At 43.5% G+C, this 22466-nt stretch overlaps 1 protein-coding gene across 4 annotated transcripts in view; it reads left to right on the top strand.

Annotated features, from left to right (window-relative positions):
- Window positions 1–22466, top strand: part of LOC147246812 (AT-rich interactive domain-containing protein 1B-like) — a 169818-nt gene that overhangs the window by 118808 nt on the left and 28544 nt on the right. For all 4 annotated transcript variants that reach the window (XM_086183316.1, XM_086183314.1, XM_086183313.1 and 1 more), the window contains exons 6-7: window positions 10636–10722; window positions 13814–13993. In XM_086183316.1, the coding sequence (XP_086039442.1) occupies window positions 10636–10722; window positions 13814–13993 (267 nt within the window). The remainder of the gene's footprint in view (window positions 1–10635; window positions 10723–13813; window positions 13994–22466) is intronic.

Below are 22466 nucleotides of genomic sequence, written 5' to 3'. Positions count from 1 at the left end.
AGAGACGCAGGAGAACTAATGTGGTTAGCACACATCTGATTACTAACGCTCCACTTTCCAACACTTCATCACAAGTTAGGACACTTTAGTTAATGTTGTTTTAGTCGGGAGCAAGTCAGTGTGTAGAAGGGTGTGTGTGTGTGTGTGTGTGTGTGTGTGTGTGTGTGTGTGCATGGTTGTATTTCTGCAGTGGTTCTTCTACTCCCACTGTCCATAAACACCTTTTTCATTATTCAGGTTTGAGAACAGCGTCCACTAAATCAACAAAGCAATTATTAATAAGCAAATTAATTAGTGTAGGACTCTTTTTTTTTTTTTTTTTTTTTAGCTGCAACACTTCAGTCAAGGAAAAAGTCAAAACACAACACATCTGGTGGCTTCAGTGCATTCTGGTCCATTAGGGCTGCTGTCAGCTGAGGAAGTGCCATCGCTTGCTGTGCTAAGACGGGTCATTATGCCCCGACACTGAATCTGCCGCTGATTTAGGGACTTTGAATTTTTTTCTCTTGGTAAACATCAAAGTAGCTGAGCTTTAAATGTCAACAGGTGATGCGTGGTATTTGATTTTTGCTTAATTATGTCCTCAAAAACCCCCAAAACGGTCAACAAAGACTCAGTAACACAAATGACATGTTTTGATCCGCAAAAGTATTCCAATATTTCCTTTAAATAAAAACCGTTATCCATGTTTGCAGTTTGAGGAATGTTTAGCTATGCATAAGATTTCAGTATCAAAAATAGATAAAAGATATTCTTAAATGGATAAACAAAAAACAAAGAGAGAAAGATATAATTAAATAAATCAAATGCATATTTAATCGGTTTTATATTGCTCTTGAATTTAAATGTTTTTATTAATTGTTTAATCTGAAGAATGACTTTCAGCGCTTTTTTGCAAATGAACTCTTCATTTATTCATCTGAAGTAAAAAAGTAAATAACAGTGAAGATTAAACGATAAAGTGGAAATTAAATAATCACTTTAAAGTCACACGTGTGTGTGTGTGTGTGTGTGTGTGTGTGTGTGTGTGTGTGTGTGTGTGTGTGTGTGTGTGTGTGTGTGTGTGAGACTTAAATACTGAGAAAAGGCTAGCAGGCCCCACAGAAGAGCTTATGAGCAGGCTATTTGTTTATTTCATGGTGTCACTCCACACACACATGGTTGCACATATAAATCCTGCTCTAGCTTATATGCTTGTTTGCTTGCATGAGTGTCAGTGACAGTGTGTGTGAGAACAAGCCAGTGACACAGACAGGGGGAGAGAGAGAGAGAGAGTGAGTGAGTGAGAGAGAGAGAGAGAGAGAGAGAGAGGAAGAGAGAGAAGGGGGAAGACTGACAGATTGCCAACATATCACACACCCATACACTTGCACAAATCTATCTTGTCGGAGTGCCACAGCACGTCTGTGATTCCCTCGTCTTCGTTCACTTCTCCCCCTCCCTCTCTCTCTTTCTCTTTCTCTCTCTCTCTCTCTCTCACTCTCCCTCTCTCCATGAAGCCAAATCCAATACACTGTAATATTATCCGGGCCTCGCCTTGCTTTTTGGATTCTCTCCCGGAGCCAAAAAGGCACACACAGGGCCAAATTGATTTTCCTGTTGCGCTAGATTTGTGACAGTCGAGCAGAAATCACATTGCTCAACCGCCAACCTCCTCCTTCGCGTCCTCCTCCTTGTATGCACACACACACATACACAAACTCACACACACACCTCCTTCTTCCTCGTGTCTCTGAGGTGATCCAGAGCGTCCTCTGAAAAATGTTCTCCTTCCATGAGACATTGGGAGAAGGCAAGCCAATATTTGTCGCTCATTCAAACAGATGCAAGGTTGAATGGAGCAGCGGCGTTCAAGCTTCTATCAGTTAGCAGTGGGGGACAGAGACAGTGTCAACAGTGCAGAGGACAAGAGCCTGAAAAAGTTTTAATGGCCACAGACACAGAATCTATCAAAAAGGCTGATTTGTATGTGTTTACAGTTCCAAACTTGTGCATTTCCAGGATATTTTGAGATAAAATGGTGTTTGTGAGGGTTGGAGTGTGTGCATGAGCTGGCTTGACAAATTGCTATTCGGTTGACAACCTGTCAGTATGGCGTCACTTCCTGCCACTCTCAATACAGCTGTCACTTGGAAGACGCATCCAGTACCAGGCTGAACCTGATACATGTGAAATCAAACTTTGCACAAACAGAGCACAGGAAAGCAGTTGTCATCGGCTCGGTACACACTGTTGCTGTTAGGATGGAGCTGATAAAGCAGAGAAGCACACATCTGCTGGTCTGCGAAGGAAAATCTCACCACCGCTCAGTGTCAAAAACAAATAGAAGAGGAAGACATACTGCTCCTCTGCCGCTCTCCGCTGATTTATAAGCAGTAAAAGTTCTGCGGGCGAGTAAAAAAAACAAACAACTCCAGTTGTTAAATCTTACAGATCCCGTGAATGTTGAGGCATATGATTCAGATCATTTGCATAACCTGAGGGCATACTTCAGCCAAGGTGAAATTTTGCTATGTTAAGCAGGTCTGCCCCAAAATTTACCGGGTTCTTCTGTGGCCCATACTACACCCCTCCCTCCAAGGTTGGTGAGTATTTGCTTCGTATCTTTAGTATAATCCTGCTTACAGACAGACAAAAAGACTAGAATAACATTCCTCTGAAAAGATTCAAAAACTTTTTGGATGAGGCAACGGATCAAAGCTCAAATATTCAACATCGTCCCCTGAACATTGTCGGAATGTTTCAGTTGTCTGAGTACACATTTAACCTCATAGGAACATTATTTGAAGCGATACTTCATTCTTTCAAACTTTCTTTCTCCAGGTTTCTCTAGTCTGGAGTCTGTGTTTATGTTGCACAGAGACACAAAGGACTTTCAGAAAATAAAGCAGGAACCTTACGTCCCTGTCACCGCGGTATCGAGATGTGATTATACGCTATTATTTGACTCTGTGTTGAGACACTGACCTTAACAGTAGTGCCAACCATGATTATCGCGGTTTTCAGGGCATGTGAAGACAGCACGGCTTCCCTGCTTTCATTAGCAATTTATTTTGACGTCAAACAGTGCCACAGTGGTCACAGCAGAGAGCAGAGAACCAGGCTCCGTCTTTGTCTAGTTCTAGATTAACAAGCCAATCATGCTATGAAGTCATTTGACTTTAATGGCATTTCCTGACCATGGTAACGCGTTTGTTTTAAGACTGCAACAGGAGCAAAGTCAACTATTCTCTGTGTTTGAACTCATTTTCGAATCTAGCCGGTTTGGTGGTGTTTTCAGCGGTGTCTGTTTGTGTTTATTGGTGTCTGCATGTCAGCCTTTGGGGCTAAACTGCAATACTTTTCCACATTGTGCAGCAGCTAATTGACACACAGCTCATCCACACCGCTCCATGGCCCAGCTCGCTGTATCTGCTGTAAGAAATCACAAATACTCATCTCTCTCGCCTCTATTTTCTCTCTTCTTCTCTCGACCATGGCCCTCCAAGGTCCAGTTAACAGTGCCTGCTTGCCCTCCCTCCTCCCCCCCTCCCTCTTTCATCTTTACTTACCCCTCCAAGTTTTTATTTTCTGCAAAATAGGTGATTGGACCTCGCAGGCGAGTGCTCGGGAGAGTTAAAGCTGTTTATCTGCGCTTCGCTTCAAGTGCTTCCAGGGCCTAGTAAAGGACAAAGGGGTCAGGGCGAGTGGAGGAGAGAAAGGGGAAGACAGAGAGAAAGGGAAGGCAGGCCTGTCCGGTTTGTTAGCTCAAGGGTCCCAACGAATCTCCTCCAACCCGCTTTACATCTGCTCTTGCCCTTCATCCCTCTGCTCCGCCTGTGGATTGCAAGTTTTTAATTTAAGCAAACATATTTGGATCTTAAATGGAAGCAATACAGTTCACAGATTTAAAAAAGGAGTCTGCAATGTCCATGGCTCTTTTTCCACACTGAGGTCGAAGGTCAAGCTTAGAGGCCTTCAAGGAACTTCAGCGCTGACCTCGGATCAGACTTTACAGTCAGCCATTTTCAAAATGCTTTCAGTGATTGACTCCTGACAAAAAGCAGCAAAATCTCAGACCAGAAACGATGCTGCAGGGTTGTTCAACCAAAACTTCTATTTTTGCCTCAGTTCGGGTGGAAGTTATTACAAGAAAGCTGTGGTAGAGGGTAGGGGGGGTTGAATTTTATGCAACAGTGTTTTGTAGTGTGGAGTGTGTGTGGAACCAGGCGAGTTTTCTAGTCACACCACTCCCTAAGAGGCTGTGTGGTGGGAACACTGCCTGTGGCTGTCCTTGTCCCTCTCTCTTTCTCATTATTTTCATCGTGCTCGCTTTCTCTTATGCTCCCTCTTGTGTCTCACGTTCCCTCGTCCCCCTCCCCAATCTGTGTTTGTCTCTGCTGCTGTCTTCGCTCAGAGCGTTGCTGTGGTACAAGCCTCCCACTGAGGAACAAGGCTGAATTTTCCATCCACATTCTTGCCTCTGTTCCTCCCTCTTATTTCTTCACATTTCTCCTCCAGCTCTCTTTCTTCATTTCTGTCCCTCTTTTTTATCTTCTCTTTCCCATCCCCATCCACACATCAACCCCACCACCACAATCTTTCCCCACTCCCACGTGCTTCCTCCTCATGGCTGCTCGTGTTCGAAGTGAAAAAGCAAAATGCCCTCCCCGCAGGCATTATATTCACAAAGCACACCATCGGCCAGAATAGAGGGAAAAAAAAAAAAAACAAGCCTGATTGCTGCGTTAGCCATTTAGAGAAATCCTATTCTATCTCCGTCCGACTGGAATACCCTAACTGGAGCACAGTGCACAATTATTTTCCCTCCCCAACACCTATTTTCTCTCACTCCAGTGCTCTCTCTCTTCTGCATCCTGCTAGCTGTATTTTAGCTTAAGCTGCAGTTTTGCTTTACTTACACTTGCTACTCAGTGCTGAAAGTAATGAGGATCTTGGGAGAGCGAGAGCGCTCGTTTTGCGAGCCACTGCAGGCCTGCACTCATCCCCTACAGGGAGAGTTAACTGGCATTAGCCCCTGGCTTGGATAGGCATTGGCTCACACCCATTGAGATCTAAACCACCATTATTGGAGCCCGCTGTTTATCTGCCTCTTTCCCCTAAAGACACGACAAGTGGGGGATATTACCTTGGGGGGTGTGTGTGTGTGTGTGTGTGTGTGTGTGTGTGTGTGTGTGTGTGTGTGTGTGTGGAGGGCGGGGCAGGTGTGTGTGCATTTACAGCCTAAGGGTTGTATCCAGAGATGGTGCTGAAGCAGCCCTTTCTCTAGGTTCTACACTCCTTTATTAGCGCTCACCGCCGTTACTTCACTTATCAAAAATGGGCCTCACTGCTCCAGGGAGACTTTGAGAAACAGAGAAAGTAAGAAGAGGCATCACCGCATCTGTGTGCTGAGAGTGTGTCTGTGCGTGTCCTCTAAAGTACACCCAAACTTCCTTTTGAATTGCAATTAATAAAAGTCTTCATTGACTGTCTTTCCGTCACTGACATCACACACACACTCACTTGTAAGCTTAATATTACCAGGACCCTGAAACAAAACAGAAATATGGCCACAAGTACTCCCCCCCGGCTTTGAACTTACCCAGCATTTGCGTTTGAAACCCTGATGAAAAAAGCTTCAAAGACCACACTCCCTCTCTTCAAAGGAGACTCAGGGTTGCCTCGACAGTCCTTGCAGAAGAGGAATTTAAAATGTGTATTGGGTTGAGTTTTTTCTTCTTCTTCTTCTTCTTCTTTTTTTTTTGCAAAGGAGCATTATCTCTAAAAACGCAATGAACTCCCATTACTTTTGGCCCTGCTGCCTTCTATCATGGGAAAGAGCAGAAAATGGATGTGCTTGCTAAGTGCCTTTTTACAAAGAGGAAATTACAGTTATTTGACTCTTCAGAGACATTTCAAAGAGCGTCGTCAGTCTAGATATCCTCCTGTTCATGCAGCAAGTCCTATCTCCGTAAAACTTCCGTCAACGTGACCCACATCAGATCTTGTCATCTTAAAAGCCTTATGGTCTCTGAGCCGTCAGTGTCAAAGGCAAACATTTTACACGCTCATACGTCTTCAGTGTTATTGAGTTATGTTAAAAGACCAAAAATCACATCTTAGACTGCTGACAGAGACTATTGAATTTAATCACAAGTAATGGGAAGTGAAAGGACCCTACTGTTGACATTCTTGGAAACTATTACTTCAATTAAATGTGAGCATGCATAGATGTAAGTGGCAGGGATGTTTTTTTTTTTTTTTTTTAATTCATTTTCATTTGTGTGTGTTCATACGAGAGTGCTCAGCTGGGTGCTAGTGGAGGTGAAAATTACAGGCAGTGGGTAAGATGCAGGGTGAGGGACTGGAACAGCAAGATATTTGCTTTGCCACTGATTGCCACATGTGCAAATTGTGTTATAGAGCACCTATGGGAACACCAGCACAATAAGAATACACAGAGTACACACACACACACACACCCACACACATACACATACATGCACTCATACGGACACAAACACACACATGCAAGGCAAGCAAACGAGCAAGCGACACGGCGCATGCAAAGAGTTTAGGTGCAGAGCCACAGAAACAAGCTCGCAAAAGGATCAACACAAACATTAAAATGTAGTGGATTTGATGGTGAAAGTGTTTTATTTTGTCATTCATAGAAACGTTTTGTGTACGTGGAATGATATAGTGTCATCTCCTGCTGACATTTAGTGCTCTCTCTCTCTCTCTCTCTCTCTCTCTCTCTCTCTCAGTCTCCCAGCAAAACCTGAATGTGGGAGATTCAGTGTATGAATTATTAATGATGCAAATTAAACGTGCCAGGAGCCTGTTTGTTTTATTTGGACGTAATTTTTTAATGGTATCTTGTTAAAAATGATTGTTAGGAGAGGAAGAGGACGGGAGAGTTTTGATAGTGTTTTGATTGTGAAATGATTATTACTGCCATTGGAGCAAAAGGAGGAAAGGAAGGATGAGGGCTTATCAAAACTCAGCTATTCTTTCTCTCACTTTTCATGTTTTCAGTTTCCTGTCATCAGGGAGTTGTGAAATATGACAGTAGTGAATTTTCCCATTTAGAGAATACATAAAACACAATGCATTACACAAACTCCTGTTTTTCTTCATTGTTTGCACACATCGCTTTAAATAAAGCTCAGGTTACCAACTGCAATTACATGTTACCCCAAATTACACAACCGTTTCGCTAAAACTCTTTTACCCACTGAAGTTAAGCACTGGTTCCAGTGTGGTAAACATGATACAAAAATATAACACAGCTGTCGCATCTTTTCACCAAGCCGATGTCATGGTGGCGGTGCCACGGCGTGTAGGGATGACACGCCAGCACCACAGAAACAATACTAATAGAGACTCAACCGGGATCTTGTTGTGATGGACACATGTAATCCCCGGTTCAACGGTACGGCCGTTAAACTAGTGTTGTTTTGCAGTTTAAAAAAAAACTATTGATTTTAGACTCAAAAACTTTTGGTTAAGGTTAAGAAAACATTGTGGGTTGGGTTATAATTGCGAGCGCTCAAAACGCTCGGTTGCGGACTTTCCCTTTTTTTAACAGTCACCGCCACCAGTCACGTGACGTTGAATCAGAGACTTTGTCTGTCAACCAAGACAAAGGATCCCAATAGATGTCCATCATCATTGTTTCTGCGGTGACGCCACGTGATCTTCTCATTGTGTGCAGCCACCGCATGATGTGACCTTGAGGTCATTTTATGGTTATTTTTGGTTGTTCCTGCTTTTCTCTCTCTCTCTCTCTCTCTCTCTCTCTCACTCACACACACATACACATACGCACACACACGGGCTGTCAAAGACACATAATATCAAGCTTAATGTTATCAAAAACAACAGTTTCCTCGAAAACCCAAAGACACAAAGGCAAGGAGAGAATAATTTCTCTCACACCTCTCTACATCTGCACTGTGTGCGGCTCCTGCTGCACCGTCCTGTATGATATATGATCTAGTTGTGTGGTATAGTTGAGATATATCACACCCCTCTACTGTGTACATGCAGCGAGGTTCAGGGAACCTGTTGTTGATGGTTTTGGCTTCTGTAGATCATGTATGTTCGAGTTGTATGTTGTACTTGTACTTGCATGTAGCTGCTCGTCAGTATCATTTACAACAATGCTACCTTAGCTAGAAGTAGGTATGCATGTCATTGTCAATATGGACTTCTACAGCTGATATTGAGAACTTTTTTTTTTAGTTTTGTCGTTAACTAACCAAAAATCCACCGTCCTAACATTTAAATCTTGGTTGTAAGGGTAATACTGAACTTCATGTCTGGACAAATTTTAAATCCACCCGACTTTCACTTTAATCTGAGATGTACTGTCTGTCCAGGGTTGATTCCAGTGTGGATCTGATGTTGTATTGGCGTCTGGTGCTCTGGTGCCAGCTGGGATTCTAAAGGCAGCAGCTCAGACTGACTCACAACTCTTCCAACTGATCATCATCTGACTGTAATAGAAACAGTCCTCATTTTTGTGGCTTCATCTTCTGGTTTGCATCAGCGTCCGTGTGCTACTTTCTTTTTTTCATTTATTCAGACTTATTTCTGAATATTTTATGAATATTCATGAACTGATGAATATTTCACAGGTAAGGAATCTGTAAGAGCTGGGAGTGAATTCTGAATATGTGACCTGCTGGTGCACGGTATCTCTCAGGCTAGAAGACAAACACAGATGGAGCTTTGCTGTAACACAGAAGACTTGGTGCATCTGTCTGAAGGGACATAGTTGTTTACCGAACAGCCACCAGGACGCCAGTGGGATCACTGTTGTGTCTACGAGTTGAGATTTCTCTAGATGAGATATTGATTTTAGATTTACATATTCTCCCGACGAGAACAGATTGATAACTTATGACAACTGTGCTAATCAATGTAATACGATGTCTAGTGTTGGACAAACAAACGAGACTGCAATGGATGAAATGTGTTGTTCTGGTACTTCTGTTGCTGCTGCTGCTTGTGTAGTTGTTTTTCCAGTAAAACTTTTAATGGCGTATTTTTTAAGTACATAAACACATAGAGGCAGGAAGCTAATGTTTCTAGTGTTATCTGAGAGTTGCTTCAACATTTGCACACTGACATTTTCCCTTCCCTCCTGCCACATGTTGACAGACTTACTAATCGAATATTCTCTCTTTGAAGCAGCGCCGCTGGATCTATTCATGTGTGAGGCAGGGGGTCTGTGTGCGTGTGCGTGTGTGTGTGTGCGTGTGTACGAGAGAGAGAGAGAGTATTTCAGCATATTCTATGTGCCTTTTTGCTCTTACGTGTGTTTTCTTGTGTACTTGAGTGTTTATTTACACGTGTTTGCACAATTACTTTTATTACTTTTATGCACGCGTGCGTGTGTGTGTGTGTGTGTGTAGGCGGTCTGGTGGAATGAAATGTTGTTTATGCAGTTTTATGCAAAGCAATTATGTTGACTTAATTGGGTTTGTTTATGTGGAGAGTGAGCCACCTCCAGTCATGTATTACCGCTATTGTGGACAAACACACACACACACACACACACACACACACGCACGCACACATACAGATATATGCACACACATACTCAAATAACACTGTGAATTTTAAGGAAATTATAGAAACAAAACTGTATTAATGCAGAGCTTCAACAGTACATGATATATCATCCTGAGTACATTATTATTTGTGGCACACACAGAGATGAGACCAATCATGCTGTTAGTGTAAAAATATGTACCGACAACCATCACAGAATATATACAGTTGTAGCGTCAACATTTCCCACGTTCGATCATGCTGCATGCCACTTGCATTCAATTTCAACACTGAATTATTCACCTCATTCACAGAAACATACAACCAGAACAGATGGGGGGGGGGGGGGGGGCGGCAAAAAAAATCAACCCTCCTCCCTCACCTCTCCTCATTGTCTCAGGACTGAATCCAAAGATAAAAGGTTAATTTGCCATCTCTCTCCCTTGCTCTCAGATAAATCAATCCAGGTCTCTGTCTGCCACAGTCCTAATCAGACCCTCAACTCACTATTGGATTTCGATGGAACAGGCACAGCCCAAAGACACGCACAACCACCTAATCAATGCTCCTCAAAAGGCTTGGGTTTCCTATAGGGGATTGTTGTGGTTTTAATGCTTACACAAGGGAGTGGCCCGGGGTTGAATGACTTGACATGTCCTCTGGAAGTGCATTCGTCATTTAGCTAATCACACGCAACTTCATGTGTAATGAGAGTGTGCGGAACTCTCAGTATGTCTCTAAAGGAAAGAATTTGGCCTCTACAGTACCCCTGTTGCACACGCTTACAACTGATGTCTTATTGTTTTAAATTCATCAGGAAAATGTCAGTACACTTTTTAAAATTTCGTGCCATTGAAAGGAAAAAGGAGAGAACAAAAATTGGTCCTTCAGTCTGTTATTGTTGCAGCACAAGAGGCAGATGAAAAGAAGATGTACCTTAAATCCAGTCCGACCTCCCGTTCATTCAAACAGAATAATTTGATTTGCACAAAAAAGTTTTCAGCTCTTCTTGTGACAGCTTTTGTTACAATGAACTTGTGTAACGCTACAATGTGATGGATGTTGACATTCTGACTCGATGTCGTCCTTCAGGTTCATCTTTGGCCCCGCAGAGCTCTGGGAATGGACCAGATGGATCCCACCCACCGATCACCCGCTCACCTATGGCTCAGGAGAGAGGTGTGTGTGTGTGTGTGTGTGTGTGTGTGTGTGTGTGTGTGTGTGTGTAGGCCTTGAACTGTGTCTGTCCCTGCAGTTACATAAAGGGGCGGGGCATTTTGGAGACATGAAAACACATTATGATTGGATGGCTTTGTGTCATGTGGCCAACTTACGGCAACTTTATATATGGTAATAATGAAGTCAGCGATTAAAAGGCTTTGATACACGTGAACTCACACAACCCGTGGCCCCGCCCCTCAAACAGCAGGTACGGCACTAGTATATAAATACATACAACTCTGTTCTAAGGTAACAGGATGACTCGGAGCAAAGCGCAAAGATGTTGGCACACTGATCCAAACAAAGAGTTCTAGCCTAGCACTGTTTGTCCTCCAGACATTTCGTGTCTGTTAAAGCTCGCCATTAAAAAATCCATTCTTGTACCAAGTGTACTGCCCCCACCAATACATTTCATGTTATTCTGCACTTTTGACAGCACCAGATGCTAAACTAACTTTTTAAACACAGGCAGCCATCAAAGGTATTCGTATTTTGTCTGAACAGGTGTATACACACACACACACACACAAACACACGCGGACCCAAGTATTTCAGGGATATGAGTCAGTGTTGGCGAACATCAGTAACGGGGAAAACATTGCCACTGTAAGAGTAAACATTCAGGCACCTCATCCTGGATGTTGTTCAAGTCAGATTTGTGCTATTTTGATGGAGATGCTTCGTTTTTGGCTATAGATTCTTGCCAGTAAGTCTGTAACATGAATGCTAACCCACAAGCTATATGCCTTGGCCAAACAGGAAATAGTTTCCAGCAATTATGGCCACTTCTCGAGTATTACTAAAAACAGCAGAATCCCACTTTTACAAAAAAGAAAAATTAGTATTCTCACAACCTTGCAAAAACCACGAGCGGGATGTACCATTAATAGAATGATGCTTCCTCTCTATCACCCACCAAAGAGCCATAAACATCAGAGGCAGACAGAGGGAGTGGACGGATGAAGACGGAGAGAGAGGGAGGCACTGTGAAAGGTTATTTCCCAACATGATGAAATCAAGCCGGAGATTTAATGCTGCTCACTAATGCCTATAAACCCGAAGCCCTCCCCAGCCCGTTCCAAGAAAACACAGTGCCGGTTAACAGGGCTGGCTGTTGTTTTTTTGCTGTTTTCCTAGCTAGGATTAAGCCCCTCTCCCTCCCAAACACCCCACTTTGCTCAAGTGCTCGCCTCCCTAAGAGCCCCTCTCGACTCTTCATTTCCATAAACCCCCTGAATAACCCCCCCACACACACACACACACTCACACACACACACACACACACACACATACACACTTTCTCTTGCATCGCCGACTGCCTGTTGTTGTTGTCCGGCTGAGAGCTTCATTCACTTTGCCAGTAAGAGAGAAAGGTTTGTGTGTGTGCACAGGGGAAGTGAATGAAGCAGAAAGAGAGAAATCCTTGAATGTGTTATTTGCTTTTAGCACTGTCTGCACATTGTTCCTCTCCCCATCCATTTTCCAGGCAATTTAAAGTGCGGTATTACACACTGTATTTTTTTTCTCCTCCTCTCCCAGAATCCCCTCACCCTAATGGAAGCAAAACATTACAATAATGTCCTCGCTCCTTAAACCCAGCACTCGCAGCCTAAGCACTTTCAGGCCCCAATCGCTCTTTCCCTCCCACACACACACACACACACTGTCTCTCTCTGACTCTCATTCTGTCTTGGCCTCCGTCTCTTTCCTGCGCGCACAAGTAGAGCGTTTATTGCTCTCTTTCTCCGTTATCTCCCCCCGTACACTCAGAAACACAAATATGCACTCACATGTATGTGCACACAAGCATATAGCCAATACACTCGTAGCGTTTTTAAACCTTTATCTCCCTCCTCCTCCTCCTCGCTCACATTTTCTCCTGCTCTCTTAGCAGAAACAAGGAATTATACAAGTGTCAACTTGCACTTTCCAACTCATTCGAATCCCTAAACCCCAAACTCACCAAAGAGTCGGCCTGTGCACGTTCATTCAATAAAGCGGATGGCTATCAAAGTTTACAGTCAAGCGCTTCAAATCCATTTATACCTAATCTGCAGTACTGAACCCCCTCACCAACACACATACGCCTTTCTCCTTCAGTGGCCATCCAGAGATCTTCCGCCATTTGTGGTGGATTGGGAGACCTTTTTGTGGGTTTGAATAACGAACAGGGCAGCTTGAAAGAGCGAAGCCCCGGCGAGGATCACTCCAAATGTCAATTTGAATGGTGGAGGCGAGTTTGGGCCCGAGAGGCTTTGACACGTCTATTGACAGAATGGCTCCGAAGAATATAGAGGCCTTGGTCGAATCAGCAGCTTATTCTGTGGAGAGTGGAGCACGCTAGGTTTTTGTTGTTGTTCTTGTTTGGCTCAGCATTTCGACTGTGCAGGTTCACACCTGTGGTTTTTTTTTTAGCCGTGAATACGGGTCACCGAATGCTCTGTGTGTTTGTTTGTGCTAAGGAGTCATGTGACCAGTCTCATACCTGATCCGTGCTTTGTAGCTCGACTTAGCATGTATGTATCTGTGAGAAGCACGCAGGGCGCTGACCTACCACGTGCAGTTTGGCTGCTATTTTAGTGTAATGCTGGACAAGTCTGTCCAAAAGAAGGTTGGGAGGTTGTGTTCTTTTATTTGGAATAATTTCTACATTCGTTATTATTATTAATTTTTTCCCCCTATCGATGCACATTGTCTGGAGGTCCTTGCAGGGGGAGAATCAACAGAAATGACTTTGGTTATGGACATGGTTTTTGGACACCCGTTTAAAGCGACATTTAGAACCAAATATCAACCAAAATGGATTTCAGTGAACGCCCCTCCTGTCTTCACCTCGGCACTGTGCACTGCAGACACTTTGATTTGCACTGGAAACAAGCAAACTGTAGCACCTCGGCGAGGCTTAGCGTGGTCAAGCCCTCAACAGGACGCGTCATTCTTGATACGCCCAGCTTGATTGCTGTCAGTACATTCGCTACGAGAGAGTGTGAGTTCTCTGAGTGAAGTTTTTATTGTGATTTTTGTCTTTATGTGTGTTCGTGTGTTTCAGGGTTCATATCTAACATGCAGAGGAACCAGGCTGGCTCCCAGTTTGCCTCTCCTCAGTCTGGACCTCCCATGTCCCCCCACCCTTCACCCGGGGGTCCATTGTATCCTGGGATGGGTACCTTCCCCCAAAGTGGCCCCGCAGGCCCTTATGGACCTCAAGGATCACAGTATGGACACCAAGGTTGGAGCCTGTAAACAGACGTTGCTTTAACTTACACGTGTAACATGGTTTCATTTTCCTAGAGGAGAGAAGACAGTGGATGTTTCTGGCTTAACTGCTTCATGTTAATTACTAACACAGTATTTTTTTTCATTATTTTTTCCATGATAAAAACATAGAATTTCTTCTTTCCTGTCTTTGTCACTCTCTTTCTCTTACACAGGAGAAGTGAGGAGTGTCACTCATCTGAAATTTGCTCTTAACTTTGCTTAATTATTAATGACTACGCACCAAATTTCTCAGTGAAAGGGCAGATATAACCTTTCTCTCAACCTGAGAACCTCTGGCCTCCCTGAAATAGGATTTTCACCTTCAACCAGGAGTGCGTCATTATCTTTTGGCTCTAATTATTCATTGTGTCCTTGGAACCAGGCTCATTTTAACAACATAAAACAACTGGGCTCCCTTCTCCTCTAAAACACACAATTTTTTTTTTGTAAAACAGACTTCAAAATCAGGAGTGTGAGAATTGGATTTTCCACAAGCCGTGACTCCTTTCAAGCTTTCATATGAATTAATAATGATGAAAACCACTAACAGGCCTGACTTCTCGTGTTGACTTTTACCTGACATCAGATATGTGGAGCAGCCTCTGCTTTCTAGTCTCATTGGAGCTATGAATACCTCGTGTGTCATTCATTCAGACGTGGGTTAGAGAGCAGTTTGGCCTCTAATGGGAGAGCCAGATTTGTCTTTTTTGATGACGGCTGGCCCCCGTGTCGCAGTCACACTGGGCCTTGACATCGGTGTCATTGGTTTCAAAGAGAGTTGTCTAATGAGGGAAGATGTTTTGAAAGATGTATCCCTCCTCTGCTTCCGTCTGGCTGTCTTTAACTCCGTGCGCATACAGTTCCTCCTGTCTTGTTCGCTGGGTTTCACTGCACAGGTTTGAAAAATCGAGCTGTTTGAGGGTGGGGCTCAGAATATTAATGAGACAATGGAACCCTGGACAGACCTCTTGGCCCTCCTCATGATAACATTATGATTTAGCTCCAGACTGATAAGATAGACTGACAACTGGTGAGGTTTCATGTATGGAATGATGATCTGCAATCGTATCAAATGGCTCAATATTTTTAATAAGACCATCGAAGACCTTTTTATAGCAGCAGAAGCAGATACGACAGTCATATTCATAGTTTAACTGTGCATCTGACACGTTAACCTTGTCGGTGTAAAAAGAACTTCCTATCTCCACATTATGTGCATTCGTTATGAATTTACATGCATTGTGAGTGTGAATACATATTTGTATCTTTTTTCCTTCGTTTTTTTTAATCACAAAAACCTTGGTAAAAGACCATAAATAACAAATTTCATGTTTCCCCATAATTGATGAGAGCGAAGGGAGAAAAAAAAAACAAAAAAAACTTGACCAGAAAAAACTGATTGGACTGATGGATTATAAAATGACTGATATCTGCCGATACTGATATTATTGTGCATCTTTAATATCAACTCATTTCAATCCTCAGAATTGAGAAATCGCACTTTCATCAAGGGACCATCCAGCAAATGTTTTGTGTGCTGTGTCGCTGTTGAACGAAAAGCTTCAGAAAAGCCTTATGTAACTTATATATAACCTTCTATATAACATTATATAAGTGGCTTGTTAAATGAGGCCGTTTGCAGATAAGTCTCATCAACCATGGGGGCCAAGCTATTTCTCTTGCTCAAGAAAATAACTTTCCACTTCATTAGAAGAACGAATCAAGGAAAATCTGGAAAACCGTTTGGATCACATTCTATAATTAAGTATTTTCCGCTCGCTTGTTTTTTCCCTCGACTCTTAGCCGTCCAATGAATGTTGACATCTGCTGTTGTACTTACTTTTTTGCCTTTGGCGAGACACCAGACAAAACATGATGGTATTCTTTGGTAAATGTGTGTTTTAATGTGTCACCTTGGTAAATGGCCCGATCCGTTTTCCTAAAATTATGGGCTCTCCCTAACATTTGTTAATGTTGATTAATAGCCCTAATGGATTTGGTATTTGGTGTCCCGTCTCCACCCACTCTCATCCCTTAATGTGACTTTGGCTGGGCTGACAGCCCAGTAAGCAGGGAGAGAAAAGATAAGGGAAGCCGAGAGCGACAGCGAGGCAGACGAGCCTGCTAGGAGCTCCGGAGGACCATGACCGTGAAGAGAGTGATAGGACACATTCCATCAGAAACAGAAGAAAGATAGCTGCGTATATTCTGAATATATTTCTCTTGTACTTCCTTGGATATCTTTGCCCCCCTATGAATAGATCTGACTATATGGTATTGGTGTAATTACCATAGTGCATGCAGTCTCTCCTCTCTGTGTCGATTCGCTGCTACTCTGGGTTGCACACTGTAGGAACTTTGTTAAGGTAATGGAGAATTTTTACGTAAGCCAAAAGCAGAATATGCAGCTTAAATGCTTAACCTCGCTCATATCTGCCAAAAAGTTCATTCATGGAAGCAGTAAGAGAAAAAATTACAGACGGCTGTAATCTCACGTTGACCCATTATACATTTTTGGACACATCAATAGAACTTCTTGAAAAAATGAGGGGTCAACACTTGACCTGTTTTGAAGAAGAAGATTATATGTGATCCAGGAGATGCAGTTCGAGCACCACATCCATGACCTCTGAGAAACCAGAACACCAAACTGGAACAGCCACTGGTTGCATTAACCACTGAATGTGGAGAATCATCCTCGTGTTTCTACGTTATGCTGACATGCCGTCCTCAAACTCTACAGCAACCCCCCCCCCCCCACCCCCATCTGGAGGTTTGAGGATGGAAGACAAAAATCAGCCAGGAGAGTGAGAAGTGCCAAAAAAAGTCGAATAATTTATTTTCTGTGAAGCAGTGAGTGAGAGTGTTACGGCAAAAAAGCTTCCAAATTGAAAAGAAACAACAAAAATACATCAACTAATCTAAACTCCTAAACCAAGAAAAAAACAGTGCCGCTACCGTCCCCCCCCCCCCCCCCCCCCTTTATGAGTGAAATTGAGTTGTATACAATGTTATGTCAGCTAACTAATCACTAACAACTAACAAGCACTAACTCAACGCCGGCTGGGTCTCCAATTCCAAATTCCTGGGTGATATCTCACAATCCCAGTCACCAGAACCCACTACAACACCTACTGGAGAACATGCGTATGGCTTCCAGCATATAGTCAGAGCCTATTTCGTAGAATGAACCAAGTAGACAGCTGTTGGTCATTTTTCTTGATGACAGCTCCATCTGCTTCCTTTCCCTCTCCCCAGTGCACTGACAAATTAGCCAGCCATTAGCCAACACGGAAAGGCACTCCAAGTTCCTGAACTCTGCTCTTTGTTTTTCTTGGCCTGCATGCTCATGTGAGGAGAGCCCATTCCTCGGGCCTTTAAATTATACCTCTGTGTGTGTGTGTGTGTGTGTGTGTGTGTGTGTGCGTGCGTGCGTGCGCGCGCATGTGTGTGTGTGTGTGAGTGAGTGAGTGTAAAAAATACAAAATTTTGAGCAATAATTCTTGCCACACACATACACTGGCAGCTATAACCGAGCATAAAACAGTCTGCAGGTCTGGTGTTGCAATCTTGAAAAGCAAAAGCACTGATCTTTTATGAGACAAATGAAGATGGCGCAGTTAAATAAATACACTCTGTTAATATGGAGGTACATGAGAATACAGGAGGATGTTAGAACATTTAGTCGGGAGTTCTGGAGATTTTGATCTGATAAATCAGTTCTTTAACCAAATTTCTAAACATTTGAACCCTGCTCCATGATTTGTATTCCCACTGCCCAAATAAAAGCGTGTGTGAACTCCCCAGTATTTCCAAAAATTATTTAAGCTGATGAATGTTAATGGCTATCATTTGAAAGCCCTCTTCTTTCAAAGTTAAACTTGATCTCGTTGCGTGTTGATATCCGGCTCCGCCACCAACAGCTGTTTTCAAGACATGCACATGGTTTGGAGCCGGCGTGTAGAGACAGACGGAGGAGGAGGATATCATGCCATTACAAGAAAGAGATTTGGAGTCTGTCTCAGCTCTGCTCTCTCACCCACCCATCACATTGCTCCTTCCACCCACCCCCTCGAGGGGTTAAGCACTGCACTGGTAATGACCATGCAGACAGCACTTTTAAGCCTTGGTGCCTTGCCGGACCTGCGGTGTAGTTTGGCCAAAAAAGGAAAAAAAAAGAAAGAAAGAAAAGCCATGACTCAAGCCAGAGCCTAGGGGAGGGAGTGGAGTTTTTTTCAGAGGAAATTGACAGTGTGTGGAGCTCGGCAGCCCTAAGGTGCATCCCAGCCCTGCTTAGGCTTAGACATCCTGCCAGGGAAGGTGCTGAGGTGGCTGGGAGAGGATGTGGGGGCCTCAGGCTAAAGAAGACACTGCAAAAAAAAAATAAAGTCCACAGCAGTAAGTCATATATATATATATGAATGTATACTGCTGTCTATTGTAGGTCATGAAACCATATGAAGACATCTATAACATTTTAATTAAATTATATCACTATTAGATTGATTTTTAAATGTGTTCCGTTAGAGAAAGATAAAGAATGTTATGACAATGTAATGACACATGAAATTGCATCAGAAAAGAAAAATATTGGGGATGCTGTAAACACACATCCATAATGCAACTCCTTACTAAGGAGCAGCAATAAGGGATGAGGGCTGAGTCTTACTTTTCATTTAATTAAAAGAGCAGGACCCTCCCCAGTTTTATTAATATTTTTGTTGGACTGGATATTGTTATCTGCATGTAGCCAAAATAAACTTGGAGATGCTTTTTAACAACAAATGTCTCAGTGGTGAATAACATATCTACACTGAGGTGAGAAAAAGAGAGAAGACCCTTTCCCTGCACATTTAGAATAATACAACCCTTTCATCTTTTTTGACGAAGCTCATCAGGCAAGGCAGCATGAAAAGAGTATCAGAATACCTGTTTGGTTTACGCCACTTTATTGCCTTTTTCTGCTCTGTCAGTGTTCATGAAGAAAGGCTGTTATTCATTGATTTTATTTGTGTTCAGACACATTTGGACATACCTGCCCATGCTACTGTCCCTGCCAGCTCAAGCATGCAGCCATGTAATCTGTGTTCCGATCATTATTGATGGAGCTCACAGATCAGGAAGCTACATTACTCCAGCATAGCCGGGAGAATGACTGCCTCGGCTGTTAGACTTGGCCGGTCCAGTCTGCTGAGGGAGCAGGAGACGGTAATCTGTTCAGTCACACTTCAGCTCTCCTGGGGGACTGCAGGGAGTAAGTCCAGCACAGAATGTAGCGTCCGCCGAATGTGTGACCGTGCCATTATTTCCATGTAATTGTGAACGAAGCACCATGAGCTCTTCTACTTCTTCTCCTCCCCTCCACCACGCTATAAATACCACCAAGACTCCCCAGAGGCGCCAAGTGCCCGAGAAGAAGGCAGGAAACTGACACTGAGCTACAAGGACAGAAAAAGGAACAAATAAGAAAAGGCATCCTGCTTGTCCTCCTTTCCTCTGGTCCCTCCTCGATTGTTTCCAGATTGCTATTAGCAGCATGTGTATTTATGTTAATACTGACATGTGCAGGAGAGCTAACAATTACAGGAAGGACTTCTGGTGCAACTTCTCCAACTTCCAAGTGCATTAAGGGAAACCTGATACTTAAAACTCAGAGTGCCTTACATGATTCCACCTCTGCAGTTGAGAACCACCGCACCCCCTAATGGGAGAGATAGACTGAGTGATATTAGAGGTTATGAGCGTGACGTCAAAGGCTCCGCTGTAGGCTATCCCTTTATTACTATTTCAGCTGTAAAAACACTGGATAAATTGAATTGAGCATCAAATAACCCCTGCAAAATGGCTTGTGTCACTGTCACAGTTGAATTCATTTGGCATGTAACTTTTGAAACTTAGGAGAGCTGCGTGATTAAATAATTTATCCACATTCAAGTTTAGTGAAGGGCAAAGCAGCAGTAGTCACACCAGCCGTCGTCTACCTGAAGCATCATACAACCCAGCAAAGTTCAGTTTCAACATCAGAATTTGATCATTTTGGTCCAGAAAGTTTGGGGGACGTCTAGAAAAGCAGCATGATTGAATTATCTATTCATATACAAGTTAGCAGAGGGCTAACAGGAAGTAGCCAGCTCTGTAGGTAGAGCATCCAAAAGTGTGGCTCCACGTAGCAGCGCTGGAATGTCACCACGCACATTAACACCGTCTAGTGTGAAATGCAGAGAGATTTATTCGGCTGCAATGAGTTTAATGAACATTGTGTGAAATCACTTGGCGATGGCGTGAATATAAAGGTCAATTATTATGAAATATGATGCACTACACAGTAGCTGTGAACAATACTGTGTTAATGAGCAAAACAGTTGTTTTAGATATGATGGTGATGCAAAAGAGTTTGGAGACTGAAGAGGAACTGCTGGAATTAGTCGTCAGTGACGTTTGGCCCCCAAATCTGGACATGAAGGGCCCATGTCCACAAGATGACATTTTTTTTGTGCTTGAAGTGTTTATTTATTCATGAGTTCAGCAATATCCTCCTGGCAAAGATGCCCTCAGCCCAGGGAACAACTTTTTTCCCCCACTAAGCTCTTTTATCACTACGTGTAATCAAGAGCACGTGTTTGTCACAGTCGTGTTCCGAATCACTTCGACGGAGGAATTTGGGAGTGGCAGAAGACAGTTTTTGTAACATAGCTGCAATAAGCACTTGAAGACAGGGCTTTGAAAATTAAATTGTGGGAACTTTTGATCAAAAAATGCATCTCGCAGACTCAAACCTTGAATATAACACTTTATTAGCAGCTTTAGTACATTTGGAGGCTGGGACACTGTGGATGGCGCTCATGAAGACACCTGGAGTGTTAGGGTTGATACCTAAAGTTATTATAGAGAGTGGGTTAGTGTGGTATGTGTGCTTGAAGAAGCGTTCTGGCGCAGCAGCAGTCCGTCAGGAAGTGAATCATTCTGGTCAGGAAAAGGCAAGACTCATAGGAAAGCTTAAGGGGGAAAGCAGTATTTCCCAGTCCCACGGCTGTGCTGTCTTCTGTCAGAAGTAGACCACAATTAGAACAATCAGAGCGCTAGTAAGTTCTCGCAACGTGGCACTTGATTTATTCCACGCCATTTTTTTTTCTCGCTCACTTCCAAATAAAGTCTCATGGAAACTTTCACTGACACCGATGCTCACTTTTTGGGGCCCATCCACTGAAATAAGCACCAAAAAAAAAATGCAGATTGTCCAAATGGGACTGTGTGATATAAACAACTCCACGGGAGGTGTCCTGGAACCTCAGCCTGTCACTGCGGCCAAAAACCACAAAGTGTCCGCCCAGCCCATTGAAAACTTATGGCAAGCAGCCATGACGTGGGGCTCAACAGCTGTCCAAAGACGGCTGAGAGAGGTCGCTTACTGGGGCCTTGTTCATCCAGCAAACTGTCCACCCAAGCTGAGAGGAAGGCGGCTGCAGGGCAACGTTCCCAGGATTTTCCACAGTGATGTAGGCAGTTGATTGTGAGTGGAAGAAACATGGAAATATGTCTTTTACTGCTGCAAGGGCTCAGAACTGTTATACATGCATCCACCCAGACAGGCGCACGCGCACACACACACACACGCACGCACTCATGTAGTGAGGACTATATGTATCCCCCTGTGTTCGTTAGTAGACATCCTTTCTTCCTGAATGCCTCCCCTATTATAGCCCCAAAACCCATGACAGGTGTCAGCTGTACTCAGCTCACCATCTCACCAAAACCTCCCCAGAAATAAACCGCTTCACTTTCCCCATCTCCCACACTAGATTTCATCTCAATTTCTGGACAAATTCAATCCAAGCTGCTGACTTTTATGGGAAGACTTTTATTTTGATTCAAAATAAATCCTATCTAAGGGTTTTAGGGAGTGTTTCCCCCTCTCTTTCTGTCAGTCTGTCCTTCACTCTTTCCGCCCCCACCCTCTGCTGCTTCCTCCCACTCTCCCTCTGTTGGACTTGCAGGCTTATGTCATGTGGAAAGTGTCTTCACTGAAGCAGCTCGAGGACACTAAGAAGCCCTTTCCATTTTCGGAGTCATTTTTTCCCCCCGTGTGGAATATTGTCATTCAACTTTTCCTCATTGGAGCGTGCGGAAAAGCCTTCAGGTTTTAAAGGGACTTGATCCCCTTTTCCAGACATATTCTCAGAGGATTAAGCAGTGAGGCCCAACTAAAGCACCCTTAATCAAATCAAAATAAATAGCCCCCTTCACAATAGAGGATGCCACATTTTCCTTTTCTTTTTTGCAGGGGATTTGTCCCAAGGAGGGACTATCACTGTGGAAAAGGCCCTGCGCCTGCAGAGCGAATACAATGTGATGTTCTGTGTGGGTGGGTGTGTGTACTGCACTTGTGTGTGCAGGGGGTTGGTTTTAGTGTGCCTGAATGTATGTCCATGTTGTCTTTGACAGCC

This window comes from Aulostomus chinensis, chromosome 17, assembly GCF_037954235.1.
Source record: "Aulostomus chinensis isolate RoL2024-O1b breed Wild chromosome 17, RoL_Achi_v1.0, whole genome shotgun sequence".
Lineage (NCBI taxonomy): Eukaryota > Metazoa > Chordata > Actinopteri > Syngnathiformes > Aulostomidae > Aulostomus > Aulostomus chinensis.
The sequence above is the reverse complement of the archived record's forward strand: the minus strand, read 5'-3'. Positions and strand labels throughout refer to the sequence as shown.